The 14,045-nt window shown below is 46.6% G+C and overlaps 1 protein-coding gene across 1 annotated transcript in view; it reads right to left on the bottom strand.

Moving 5' to 3' along the window:
• Positions 1 to 2,676, bottom strand: part of DENND5B (DENN domain containing 5B) — a 105,934-nt gene extending 103,258 nt beyond the window's left edge. Inside the window, 1 exon segment of the mRNA XM_036400587.2 lies at positions 2,448 to 2,676. Coding sequence (XP_036256480.1) covers positions 2,448 to 2,559 — 112 coding nt within the window. The 5' untranslated portion in view covers positions 2,560 to 2,676.
• Positions 2,677 to 14,045: the final 11,369 nt, after the last annotated feature.

The raw sequence follows: 14,045 nt of genomic DNA, 5'->3' as shown, positions 1-14,045 counted from the left end.
TTTCATTGATGCCTTGTGACTTACCTCAACAAGCTCTTAAAGCACAAGGACAGCAAGATGCAGCTACCACAGCTACATAACACTGAAAGAACACGGTCATTTACTTCCACAAGGAATTTTAAGAATGTTTTTAGAAAGAATAGCCATTTGTGGGTTTCCTGTGATAGAACAGACTTTCTACTCCCTCAAGCATCTTTCTCCCCACCCATTACAGCAGAGAATTCTATTGCAGTACCTTGGTTTTTGAAACCTGTAGCACAGATTTCTAGTTTGTCTCTCACTATCACCTGCCTATAGCAGCATTAGTACTCCCCAAGCTTTAGTAGAAATGTTTTCTCAGCTACATCTCAAACCAGAGTTAATTTTTCCACGGCTGTATTGTATTTGTGGCTCACAGCACTCCCTGTTCCTCCCCAGCATTTCCCACTGCTGAGCTCCCAGCTGATAGCAGAAAGCTCATGTCACGAGTCCCTAAAAATATAACATTGCTCAGTGGCAATGTTAAGTCCCATCATATTTCTGTTACTCCACTTCTTCCCCTATCACATCCCAACCCTCCTAAGGTATTAAGAATACCTCCAGAACTGGCATTACCAAAAGTGTTTGTATGTCCAAACCATATTGCTAGACCTTGCCTAGTTGAAACCAGTTACAAAGACATTGCTTCAAAAATTACTACTTTTGTTAATTTCTCTTTGAAATTATTCACAGCTGCACTGTATTTCCTAAATGGGTATATCCTGTATGTGCCAAAATTACTTTCTTTCACTGAAAAATGAAGAGGGAGATTACTTTAGCTTTGAAATCTGCTTAGTGTTGCTGGAGCAGATCAGCCAAACCTACTGAATGACCACAGAAGAAGAGCCCTGTAGTCAAGGCACATTTGCACAGACCCACCACACTCAGGCTGTCCTTGAGCAGTGCTCCCCAAGAACACAGCTGTGCACCTCCCTGGGAAATGGTACAAAAATGAGCAAAAGACAACTTGGAAAGTCCAGGTACATCAGGGAAGGCGCAGCCTACCAGCCAACACAGCTTTAAAAATAGTTTCTTTTCAGATAGATGACTCAAAGTTTAGGTAGCTGAAACCCCAATAGATCATACCATGCAAATCAAACCCTGCGCACCATCAGCTGGGAGGTGGCTCCTGGGAGTCAGGAGTTTTCTACTAAAAGCAGCAAAACTGAAAACACACAGCTGTGGTCACAAGTACATGTGAAAAAACAAAGAGATGAAAGTACATTTAGCTAATGCTTCAACTTGGAGTCCCCAGGGCTGCCTCCATACAGTAGCATGTGCTCACTGCCAAGGGGAGAGACTTAGTTACCCTGCCTTAAGATAAGGCTCCCTGGAAAGTTGTTCCTTGGAAAAATACGTGCATCCACCCCTTTCACTGGTGACAAAAACATGAACTTCAACCAGTGTACATTGACCAGTGATACAGACCGTCGTGGCTTTCCCTTACACAACCAGAAGGCAAGGTACTTCCTGATGCAATAGCTGCATTAGGATCCCATCCTCGGGATCCCACTGCCAGGCAGAGGGGCTCACAGCTGCCTTCAGCTCTAGCCAACACAGCTCCTTTGCCTGCAGTGTGAACGCACGGGAATGGGCAAACATTGGCACTTAAACACTTCCAAACTTGTAACTCCATGAGGAAACACTTAGCTTCCATGCAATTAAGCTCTGTTATTAAGCCTGATGTTGATCAAACTTTATATGTAAAAACCTGACTTAGTTTCTCTTGCATAAACTAAAGTGACATTGAGGAAGAACTGCTGCCTTATGCCAACATAATCAGCTCATAGCCAGTCATGAGCCCACCAAAAATAAACATTTTAGAAAATGTGTTTGAGCCTACAGCAATAGTTTTGTTCCTTTTTTTCCGTAACGTTTTTGGGGTAGAGGGGCAAAGAAGAATGCGGGAAGATTATTTCAGAATAGACATAAGGTGCGAATAAACATAAGAAAGATGCGATTCCATTAATATATTCAGTTGTTCCCAGATCCCTCCCCCTCCTTTCCAGTGCAGAGACTGATGAAAACGCATCTGCCCCGGCAGAAAGCTCGGTGATTCGGCTCCCTCCAATTCAGTAACCCTGGCTTCCCTTCTCCGGTGGCACCCGCCGGTGGCACCCGCCGGGGGCTGCCTGTCCCCGCCACCGTCAGGGACCGGGCCAGCGGGGTCAGCGCAGCCCAGCCTGCGGTGGACGCCGCATCCCGGCGGCCAAACGCCCCCCACCGCCCGGCGGGAGCTGCCCTGGGAGGATGCTCCACCAGCCCCTCCGGAGAATGCTTTATCCTCCAAAATCGCTCCCTCCCAGCGGCTTCCACCGGCGCGGCGACCCCTCCTCCTCCCCTGCTCGGGGGGAGCAGACATTTTGAGGCAGCGCATCCCGAACGCCCGCCGAGAGCCGCAGCGGCGCGGGCGAGGCCTCCAGGCTCACCTGCCAGCTCGTCGGGCTCCAGCCCGCTCTCCGCGTCGATGCCGCACAGCACGAAGTAGTGGGCGAAGCGGCAGGGCGCCGCGCCGGGCCCGGGGTTGCCGCTCCCGCTCATCCCGGCGGCGGCTCCGTGCGGCGGCGGCGGCGGTAGCAGCGGGGCTCGGGCGCGCCCGCGGGCCGGTCACGGCGCGCCACCCCCCATCCCCGGCGGGGCCGCGCAGGCGGGCACCGAGCGGCGGCTCCGGCGGGCGGCAGAGAACGGGCGGGCGGCCCCGCCGCTGTCAGCTGAGCGGGGCGGGGACGGGCGGGACACGCCGCGCTGTCGGACCGCCCCCGCGGGGCATTTAAACCCTGCGCGGCCGCCCCCGCCGCGGGCCGGCGTTCCCGGCGTGTCGGGCGAGCCGCGGGCGCCTTTGTCGCCCGTTGTGTCCGCGATTGCAGCCTAAAGCTCCCCCGCGTGTGAGCGGGAGAGGTTGGCTTTATTTAAATAAAGCAGGAGATGGTGCCGCTTCCTATCGGGAATGTCTCTCCCTCCCCGCCCCAGGAGGGAGCTCCCGCAGCCCCGCTGCCGGAACGCGCCGAGCCCCGCCCGGCGCCCGGGCTGCGCTGAGCGCTTCCTGCGGGAATCCTGCCGGGGGAAGCGGCTGCTTCTCCTCCCCAGCCCAATGTGCAAGTAGCAGCCACCACCCGCGGCGGATGGCTTTTGTGCGCTCTCCATCCCCGCGCCGTGATGGATGGCACCCGTACCACGTTACGGGAGAGCTATTTCTTGGCTACCCGCACTCAGTTTCAAAGTAAAAATCTAAAATGTTTCTTCGTTCGTAGTTTACTTAAGATTTACTGGCCATTCTGCCGCGTCCAGAAATAAAACAGCATTATTTTACCCCCGCTGCTAGAATCCTTCTCGTTAGGATCGCCCGATGCTAAAATACTGGCAGCTCTGTCCGCGAGCGGCACCTACTTTTAAAGGGGCAGAGATGATTCTTTTGAAGTTCTAACGTTTTCTTCTCCAAAGTGATAAGATTCCCCCCCATGTGTCAATAATTCTGACATCTGAAGGATGTCAGATAAGGATATCATATCATTCAGTATTTTCAAGTATTCCGGTATTATCCAGTATTCTGGATAGCATATCATTCAGTATTTTCACTTTTATCCTTTTGTGTTTCATATGTTTGTTAGTTTTGGTCCATGCCACCTGTAATAATTACAGTCTTGTAATTTTCTTACTGTGGACTCCTGTGACCCCTCTTAGCAATGTGAATCACTTTTTTTTTTTTTTTTTTTTATGGTGTGCATTTGTCCTTGTTCAACAAGTGCATTTGATAAGAAAATGCCTACAAGGAAACTGATAATTCATCCACCTTGTGTCATTTTATGGAGGTACATGGAGTAACTGTCTGACCTGGAAGCCACCTAGGTCAGCATCTCTCTCTCTCTTCATCCCATCAAATTAACAAATTTTATGCCCTTTTATTTCTTAGCTTCCTCTAGTGTTCTAGTGAAAGCAGACAGGAGCTAAACTAATTTTTTCCCTTCCCAATAACCGCAATCTCAATTAAAAAAAATTAAAACATTAAAAAGAAGACAAATCCTCTCTCACAATCCCCAATTCTTGTAGTTGCAGCACTCAGTAACAACCTGAACCTTTCTGGAGCTGCAGAGAAATTTTCTGTGAGACCGGTAAATTTCTCGACTTTGCACCAGAGCTAGGTTGTTTTATTTAGTTTGGTTTGTTTATTAACTTGTATGTATTTGCTTATTCAGCTTTGGATCAGATGGCAAGAGCTTGACAAGTCAGTCTCTGACTCTCATTCAAAACCAAGTGCTTATATTGTTAGTATGTTTGTTTTTTGAGGCCCAGTGGTATGGATGTCTCCAGGAAGTCCAAGACAGAGGCTTCATCAGCCTCTCTAAAGGATGCATGAGTTAAGGCTGCTTCTAAAAATAACCCAAAAATTAACACAATGGTTCTGACCTTTTTACCTTAAGTAAAAACCAGCTGCTAGCTGGTTCTAGATTGCTTTGGTTTAGCTGTCTTCTGTACATGGCATTTTTTGCTTTAATAAAGTTCAGTGCACAGATGCCTCAATCTCAATAAAGTCAGTTTACTGCATATAGCATTAAAGAGGAAAAAGCACAACACATGGGATTGGAGGTGTGAAATTAATAAACTCATTCTTCCTGGGTTAACTGTGTGGTTGAGCTCCCACTTCTATATGTGCAGCTGTCATAGACGCTTTTTTGTGGGGAAATTTTGTGGGGGCACTGATTTGTTCTCAACTGATCTTCTGGGCACAAGAGTCATTCTAATGAGGCCACTCAGATCTTTTGCCAAGCAGTGCCAGCAGACCCAGCTTGCCTGGGCTCTGGTAAGCCATGTTATGTCCTCAGGATTGTCTCATCTAAACCCCTCCATCTAAGTTCTAATATTTCCCTCCAAGCTGATCTAGCTTAGGTACTGCATGCTGCCTTTGGGTATCTCTTCTGCACTCTCATGGGTTTTTTCCCACCTCCATCCTGGCTCTCACCCCAAGGAATCTGAAATGTATTATATTTTAGCAGAACTAGGCATTTTGGTTCTCCTTTCACCATCCAAAAACACCCTGTGCTGATCACCAGTGCCTCCTTAAAACGGCTGCCATGCTTTCAATACTTCTGCTCTACTTGCAACATCGAGGGCTTAAATTTTACAGAAGTCACAGCAGGTCCACGAAGGTGATGTGGAGCTTCTTGCAAGAGTGAAAGAAAAACAGAGATGAGGCCTAAAAGCATCACAAAATGCTGCACATACTAGCTAATCAGGCAAATGCCATGAGAAAGCATTTGTACAGCCTGGGAGGCAGCAGTGCCTGATAGGATTGTGCCATGAGACACATCTAGGATGATCAGAGATAACTGGCTGGGATTATGAGTATTTTTTCCTTTCACCAACAAAAAGTGTTAAAGTTCCACAAGGGATTTGAATAGGATGGGTGTCCTCTAATCAAATCATATCAACGATAACCCTGGGGAGATGAGGTTTGTCCCTGGCACAGCAGAGCACAAAGCAGTGTCAGAACTTCTTATGAGTTGCTCCAAGGAACAGGGATAAGGGATAAGGTAGGACTGAGGATTTCAGACTAGGACAGGCACAAAAAACTTACTAGCATAGACCAGATCTGCCTGTGACCTTTCATTTTGGTCTGTTCTCCCGTGGCAGCAGCTTTGTTCCTTCACCAGCTGGATTGCCACTGGTACAACAAAGCAAGGGAAGGTTTTTGGCTTGGCAGATTTGTTCTTCCTTAGGTACTTGTATCTCTAGTTGCCATGAATATTTCTCTCAATGTCAATTTGGTTCAGGTTTCCCTCTCCGTAACCTCTCAGTGAGTCTTTGTTCCTCAGAACCTGTTAGTTTAAACTGGGTCAAATACTAACAAGCATGTCAGCTAACCCTGCCCTTAGGATCTGCCATAAAAGATCAGACCATCAAGCTCTTTGTCCTACTTCTGCAAGAAGCCAATGCCCAATGCTTCAGACAGGTGGAAAAACCTGCTATTTAAAGGTTATGTTCCTTACCCTTGCTCTAACACTCTTGCTTCACTTTCTATTTTCTTCATTGCTCCTCCATGAATTGGAAATCATGCTGCTGTGATGGATTGCTCACTCCTCCACACAGCTCCACAGTTCCCTTTCTAAGATCTTTCACAAGCTGCCAAGCCACATTGATTTTCCATTGAAAGCCTCTCCTGTTCTACTCTAGTATCTATGGGGTCATGAGATCCTGTAGGATGGAAGGAAGGAAAACCACTAAGATGCAATATGAATGTTGGTGATGCTCAGGACATTCCAACCCTCGGCTGACTTTCAGTGGAGCAGTGTTGTCAACTCCTTCATGAGGAGCTGGATGTGAATTGTCATGGGATAAGGATGGGTTGAGGATGGACTGCAAGACTGAAATCCAAGTCATTCTGGCACAAAGAGCAGAAAAGTCTACAGCAGAAGCTGGAAAAAAACAGCAGCAGAAGATTTTATAAAGAAGTTCATAAAGAATTTTCATTCTCTGAGCTTATGCAAGAAGACTGCTTAGAGCATGGGAGAAGTGTTGGCTGCCTTAGGGTCTAAACCCAAATAAACCATAAGGGATAAAGCAAAGAACACTTCCTCCAGCCCAGTCCATCGTTGCTTAGAAAGCAGATACTGCAGGCACATATTCTAATATCTTATCAAATTATAATACCATTAAATCAAGCAGCTCACCTTCTATAACTGCCTCATATCTATAAAGATTAAGCTTAAATAAAAGCACATGGTTTTCCTCTGCCACATTGTGTAATTATTATTCATCCAGCAGACTTATAGATAAAGTAAAACATGATTATTTTCCAGAATCTCTGCCATAAGACCTCTGAAGCTCTGGTGATTTAAAATTTGAAGGTTTTGAAATCTCTAATTCCCTATCGTAGCCCATTTTATTAATTTTGTGTACATTCGTCACACACATGCCCTTGCATTGCAAACATATATGGATGCATTCCACTGTTATCTGCTTTCTGATAGAATCCTTGAGGGAGAGGTTTCATGAGGCAACTGAAATTATGCAATAGTTTATTGCACCTTCTTCCCCCCTCCTTCCTGGGACTGGCTCTGTGCTCCCACTGCTTCCTTCACAAACAAATCTGTAGCCTTGTCTGCCTCTCCTGAGTGCATCCAGTTCACCATCAGCAAACAGATCCCAAAACACAGGCAGGGATGGAACTGTGTTGTCCATTTTCATTCACATCATCATCATGCTGCAAGCCAGGCTTCTCAGCATGCAGCTCATCCCTCTGCTGAGGGGGCAGCTCTGCTTCAGGGCTGGCCTCTCTGGCCTTTCAAACCTCCTCCCATTCTGAATCAGCCTCCTCAAGGGTTTAGTCTTGGAGGGGGGAACTGACAGCAGGCCCCCAAGCAGATAGGGCACACAGAGGTCAGACTTCACACACTGCCTCAGAAACCACTCCTAGGCAAGTCCTGTGGTTGCCAAGCCTGGTTTCTGGAGGTTTTGGAGCTCTTTCCTCTCCCCAAGTTCAGTGGCATAGTATGGCAAAAATCTGTGGTGATTCCTGCCATTTTCCTCCACTTCTGCCTGTAATTCTATACTGAGCTTGTGAGATGCACCTTCTCCTGCCAAGCAGGTGGGCTTGCTCCAGTCCCTCCTCACTCCACGAAGTCAGGAGAAAGATCATATGTAACCATTACCTTTTGTATGGTTCACTGCCAAGATCCTTGGGTCAAAGACCTTATTTTGCTCTGAGTAAGGTACACTTCCTGCTCTTTGGATGTACAAGACACACAGACTGTTCCCACTGTTGCTGAGATAAAACCTACTGAGCAAAGTACTGCTTGGATAAATCATCAGCATGTCATGCAGTGATGGAGGTGTTGTGCTGGGACCATCAAGCTAAAGCAGGAACACAGAGATTTCCATCTATCTCTGACAGCATCCCTCACTCTCTGCATGACCTTGGCCAAATTGCTTGTAACCTGACTTGCAGAAGCCCCTGTGCAAATCAGGTCACTGTGTTTCAACTGCCCTCAGGAAAAGAAAGCAAACACTGCCTGAACATCTGCCAGGCACAAAGCTCCATTGTTCCCCAGGCTGGCCCGATGGCGTTGCACCAGGAGGCAGATGCACCTCTGCAGGGCAGCAGCCCCGAGTGCCTCCAGCCACGCTTCCCAACACCATCATCTGCTGGCAGATGCCTTTGACACCAGGCCTGGGATGAGGCAGGCATTCAGTGAGGACAGCAAACCTCTGTTCTTCATTTCAAACTAATTTCTGCTCTCTGCTGAAGGTGTTTGTTTCCCTGCCTCCAAACTCCAATTCCTCTCTTTTCAGTGCTCCAGGACTCCAGTCCTTTACAAACTGTCTGTTGAAAGACCTGAGAAGGTGGAAGAGTCTTGCAACATAATACAGCTGCCCGTGTAAAGCATGAGGAAAAGGCTGTGTGCTTCTTTCTAAAGCACTAGAGCTTCAAAGGCACATATTGTGGCAAGGAGAAAGGCATGAGGGGATCCTGGCAAGCTGTTTGGACCACATGCCCACAGCAATATTGTCTGCAGTGGCAGGGGTTCAGGCACAGCTGTGTCAGTGGTCTGTGCTCCCAGTTAGATCATCTCTGGCACTGGGAAAGTTTCCAGAGAAGATACATTCAGGCTGTCACATCTACCTGAGTAACACCGTTGTGTTCAAAGCCTAGTCACAAATATTGCCTGCCTTTATCTCAGTTACCAAAAATCAGGTCATCCCATGTCTGCCAATACCAGTGGAAGCGTGAACCAACCCCACTGGTTTCAAGTGCTCTGGACAAAATCTGTCCATGAACAGCAGGTAATCCCTTTGTCAAAATGCCTTTGGCATTATTACAAATGTAATTAGAGTCTGATTCAAACTTCCCTTTGAAGCCTCATTCAGTAAGAAGTGCCAGACACCCTGCATCTACATTACAATGCATCCTAGCACACTCGAAAGCCCAAGGGCATGCTAAAGAAATCCAAAGCCATCGAATCCATAGCCAATATACAACATGCAATCAAGGACGGATGAAAAGTATTTCCTGCAATGAATATGCATTGTGAATTGTTATGTCATTTAGCAAGGACTGCCTTTGCTCTGTCCTCTGTGTTCACATCATTGCAGTGCTGTTGTTCTGAATGTTGAAGCAGTTCATACTAATCAAGGGTATCTTTCAATTCCCCTACTAGTGCTTTTAGCAAAAATCTAAACATTTACAACCACAGGTTCAGCCAAATCTCTCTGCCACTTATTCCTCATGCCCAACAACAGCACATGTCCTTGCAGTATTTGTTGCTTAGGAGAGTTACTACTGACAGCAGCCACACTGCAGCTTTTCTCTGCTGGCTGACTGTGCTCGTGCTTTACTGGAAATCAGCTCTGAGCCCACACAGAGGAGCTCAACCAGAAGGACAGAGATCAAAGCAATTTGCTTCTCCTTGACGATCATATTTCTTAGTGACTTCGTTGCAAAGCAATAGTCACAACTTCTTTAAGCCCAGATCCATGCTGAGCAATTCCAGCAGTTCCCATCAAGCACACCCTTTGCGGGTGGGAGCATTTGACACTGCCTAATGTGGCAATGAGCTAGCTCAGTACCTCCCTCCAGGCTAAAATTCAGCTGTTGCTGGGAAAACCCACTAAAAAAGTATTTTCCCAGCTAAATCAGAGCCATTGGCTTCCTGGTGCTTGACACTATCCAGCAGGGATGAAGGCAAGAGATGACCTTTGGTGCCAGGCACTGTCAGAGTGTCTGGTAGCTCCAACTCTGATGTCAGCCCATGGGTGACATTGAAGGGACCCAGACTGGAAACACAACCTTGGAATGGCCTGCTGGGGGTCCATGAATGGACTGGGCAGGACTGTGGAGAGCTAGAGTCCAGCCCTGCAGTGACATTGCTTGGGCAAGGACTGACATCCCCAGAGGTGCTGAAATAGGGTCCTGGGCTGTGGGTAGGGGGTAGGGAGAGCCAGGGCCAGTAAGACCCATTAGTGCCTTCAAGGCCCTGACACTCAGCACACACAGCTGAGATGTGCTGATTTCAGTGGTGGAAGTGCTTACCTTCTTGTCTGGAAGATAACAGAGCCTGTATGCTTCATTATTCTTGGGCCATTTATTCATATTGAGGATTAGTTCACCTGCAGGTGCTCCTGTCCTGGCTCCCCCAGCACCAGTTCATGGTGCCACAGCTGAAGAGGGTCACAGTGACACTGCTGTCACAGTGACAGAGCTTTATGGTCATGGTGACACTGCTGCTTCCACTCATTGCAGCTGCTTGCATTGGAGATTGACACCTCAGCTGATAAAACCCAAGACGTGAGATTGCACAGCACCAGGTCGGGGGTTCTCAGGCTCCCTTGCTCTTCAGAGCCCTGGGAGCTGTGACAAGGAGGTGTCCAAACAGCTCCCCTGCAACCTGCCCAGCCTTGCAGGTAACAGGTCCAGCTGGAAGCAAGCTGCTCCCAACAAGCCATTTGGGTGTCACTGCACCATGTCCTCTGCTGCAGGGTAAGAAATTGCAGTGAACTGCCAACACACTGAACTTGCAGAAGCTTGAGTTAGACAAAGACATTATATATGGGCTAATGTCAGCTTGATTTGTTTTGCAAACCCAGCCCATGGAATAGTTTAGGTGGGAAAAGACCTTTAAAGTCCTTGAGCCCAACTACTTGTCTATTGACAAGTGTGTTTGAAATCTATTGATACAAAAGTGACAGAGTTGCCTGCATCCTACAGCAGAGGAGTGCCAAACACCCCATTTTGGAGGATATGCTGCATAAGTATGGGTAAGAAAGCCAGTGGAGCTAACTCTTTGTAGGATATCAATGAAAATTGAGAGGAGTTTCAAAGATTAAGTTTTTTCAGCTCTTTATGACCTTTCCATGCCTCCATGTGGATAAACAGCAGCTATTCTGTCCTTGGTCACATCCAATTTCAGTTTCACCCTGTTCATCATGTGAGGGAGCTGGCTGGTGTTGTGGGGGAGTTTTATGTCCATTCCTTTCCTTGCAGTGGTATCACTTGATTTCCATGTCCCTTGGATATTAATGCAAAATAAGAATAGCACAGGTCCTGACATAGCATGATCCTGACTCAAAACTATGTTGCTTGAGGATCCTGACACCCTCCCAAGGCACAATAGCAAACATCAGCCAAAAGAGGAACATATTGTGTCAGGTCCTTGGCAAAGAGCTTCCTCTAGAGAGTAAGCACCACCTGTCTGTCTTGTCTATCTCAGACCTCTGTTGTTTCCTCTGTCCCTGGGTCCAAATTTCTGGCAGACTAACATGTGGAAGGTGAAAGGAAAAGTTCTGCTGGTGCTAGGATCTTAACACCAGTGGAAAACTAGAAAAGTTGAATTGTGAAAGCAAACCAGCTGCTGTGAACTGATGCAGGTCCTTGAAAATTTGATTTGCTTACCTTGGCCCTTGGCACCAACTGCTTGATCCTTAAAATTTGATGACCAAAGGTACTATGGTTTCAGGATTTGTTTCTGGAGTAATTACTCTACCTGGAGAAAAGAGAAGAAATTAGTCATAAGAAGAATTTGTCAAAGACCAATTAGAGGTTTAAACACAGTAGTGAAGCCAGCCTGCCTGGCAACACAGAGAGCCAACATTGGGAAGCATCACTTGCATTAGGGCCCCAGCTGGTGGTCATGATCTCATGCTCCAGACTAAGTGTTGGCTCAGCTCTGGTCTTTGACACTATTTTTGCCTGTCTGGGAAAAGCTAAGGACTAATATATACACTGAAATAACGAAATTTGCATATCACCCTTGATATATCACACATAGAATGTGGGACAAAGCCACAGGGAAGACAGATGGGATAGGTTTTACTGTCCCAGGAAGTCAGGGGGGATGAGGTCATGAAGAATGATTTTGTATCATTCAGGAAAATTTAGCTACTTGTTGTCTGGAGACCAGACAGAGACACTCCAAGGTGCTTAAGCAGCCTTTTTCCCTGGCTGCCCATATTCACTCAGCTTCCATCATCTTTCAGGGCTTTGCAGGAGCCACAGATACAAAAAAATGCCTAAAACAATTACATAATTCTCAAACAAAGGCTCTGATGCCAGGCACAATGATTACTCAGCTGATTATCACAAAATATTGCTGCAACCTGAAATGCAGGAGCCCAAGGGTCATTACTGCTTGATATATATGAGAACAAAAGTCCCAGTAGCTCAAGGAGACTTCAAAAAACAGGCCTTGAAAGTATGAACCCTCTAGTCTGAAGAGAAAAACAAGTATCCAAAAATGGACCAAAGAGAAGCACAAGCCACCAGACTCTGTGCATCTGTCTGATCTTCCTTCACGCTAAAAACGTACTCTCGTGTCTGACTGCACACGAATAAATCCAGCCAACAAAGGCCAAGAATACTTCAACCAGCAGACGTGAACAAAAGACAAAATCAAGAATGAGCTCAGAGATAATAGTTTTCAACTTCTCACTCTTAGCAACAAGGCTCTCACAGAGGAGAGATTTTCTGTGCCAGAAAAACAGCAGCACAGGGGTCAGATTAATACAGTTTCTCCTCACTTCATCCCATCTCCACTCTGAAAAATAGCTGCACCTTACAAATTCCCCTTCTTGCCTCCACTGCTAGAAGGCACTTGATGCCTTCATCTCTGCTAGCTGCTGCTCCTTCCTGCTTCTAACCTAATGCAGCTGGCAAGGCAGTGGGGAAAGGTAATCCTATGCTTTCAAGACACATCACAGGTAATTTGTGATTGTTGTTATGTTAAGATGCCTATTCTTCAACTGCAAAAGATGTACTGCTATTCTAAAATTGGATCATAGCTGAAGGCATGACAGAATAACTGAATTGCCTCTCCCTTACCTAGCTAGAACTCTCAGCTTCAATTTCACCTTAGCTACTTGCACCAGCTACATTGTGATAATGACTTGCTTCCACAGCCTCTGGGCAACCACAAATTGAGCCTGATGTGCACATCCTGACTGTTCGTATTGAGTTGCTGGAATGCTTTTTACAAATCAACAGCGTCCTGAATCCATCCATTTTCCCCCTGGTGAATTTCCACTGAGGTCTTTTCACCACAGCAAACTGGAGCAGCTGGCCTTGTCACCTGTACCAGCTGGAAGAGTGACCTGGGGAGGTTACCCAGCTGCTGAACCACTGGCCTGCCTTCCTTTGAGTTTAACCTTTGTATCTGTGAAAACTCATGAGTTGTGGGCTTGCTAATGTGAAGGTAGCTCCTCTCTGCCTTGACTTCCTCTCTGTCCTTGGGCAGCTCCATTTCTTTGTTATTAATTGGCTCAAACAAGATTTCCCCAGACACTTGGGCGGTTGTAGCATCAGCCAGTAATCCCCTAATTCCCTTGGACACCCGGGAGTCCCCTGTGTGCTACTCTACAACTGCATTTTGCAAGTGTTGCACTCCTCCATGATACACCAAATCGATGTTAGGCGGTGATCAAAGACGTCCTTGTCCTCAGAGCAAATTCCAGCACACTTCTGGTACTTTGCACAGGATTCCAGAAATTGTAGCTGCAATTCTTAAGATGTCACCATCTAAAGCAAAAAGCCTTTGGAAATTAAACTTGCTTTCTCATGGATGACAGGCTTCGATACTTTGCTGAAATAATCAGCACAAAGCTTGTCCTGAAAGGTTAAGGGGTTCACCTAGACTCTCACAAGAGGCACAGCAGCTATCACTAGTATCGGGGCTTTCTTGTGTCATGCTAGGAATCTGTACAATCACAACTAATTACTTGTAGTTAAATGAGAAAAAATTCTGGTTCTAACATCCCTGCCAGGGAGGCAAAGACTTTACCCCTCCTTTTTCACCTAAGAAATCTCTCAGCTGGGAGTTGCCAGACAACTTCTTTGAGAGGCTGGAACTAGATGATCTTTAAGGTCCCTTCCAACACAAGCTACTCTGTAGTTTTATGATTCTATCCTTTTTAACTGCCTTTTCAAGTGTGATGTTGGTCTGTATTAGACAGCAGTCACTTCACTGAGGTTCACATATCTACTAAGTAAAATCATGTATCAGAAGTTCAGAAAAACCAGATCTGAGAAGATCCTTGCTAAAATG

Source organism: Molothrus ater, chromosome 5 (genome assembly GCF_012460135.2).
Source record: "Molothrus ater isolate BHLD 08-10-18 breed brown headed cowbird chromosome 5, BPBGC_Mater_1.1, whole genome shotgun sequence".
Lineage (NCBI taxonomy): Eukaryota > Metazoa > Chordata > Aves > Passeriformes > Icteridae > Molothrus > Molothrus ater.
Note: the sequence above shows the minus strand (reverse complement) of the source record. Positions and strands in the feature narration are given on the sequence as shown.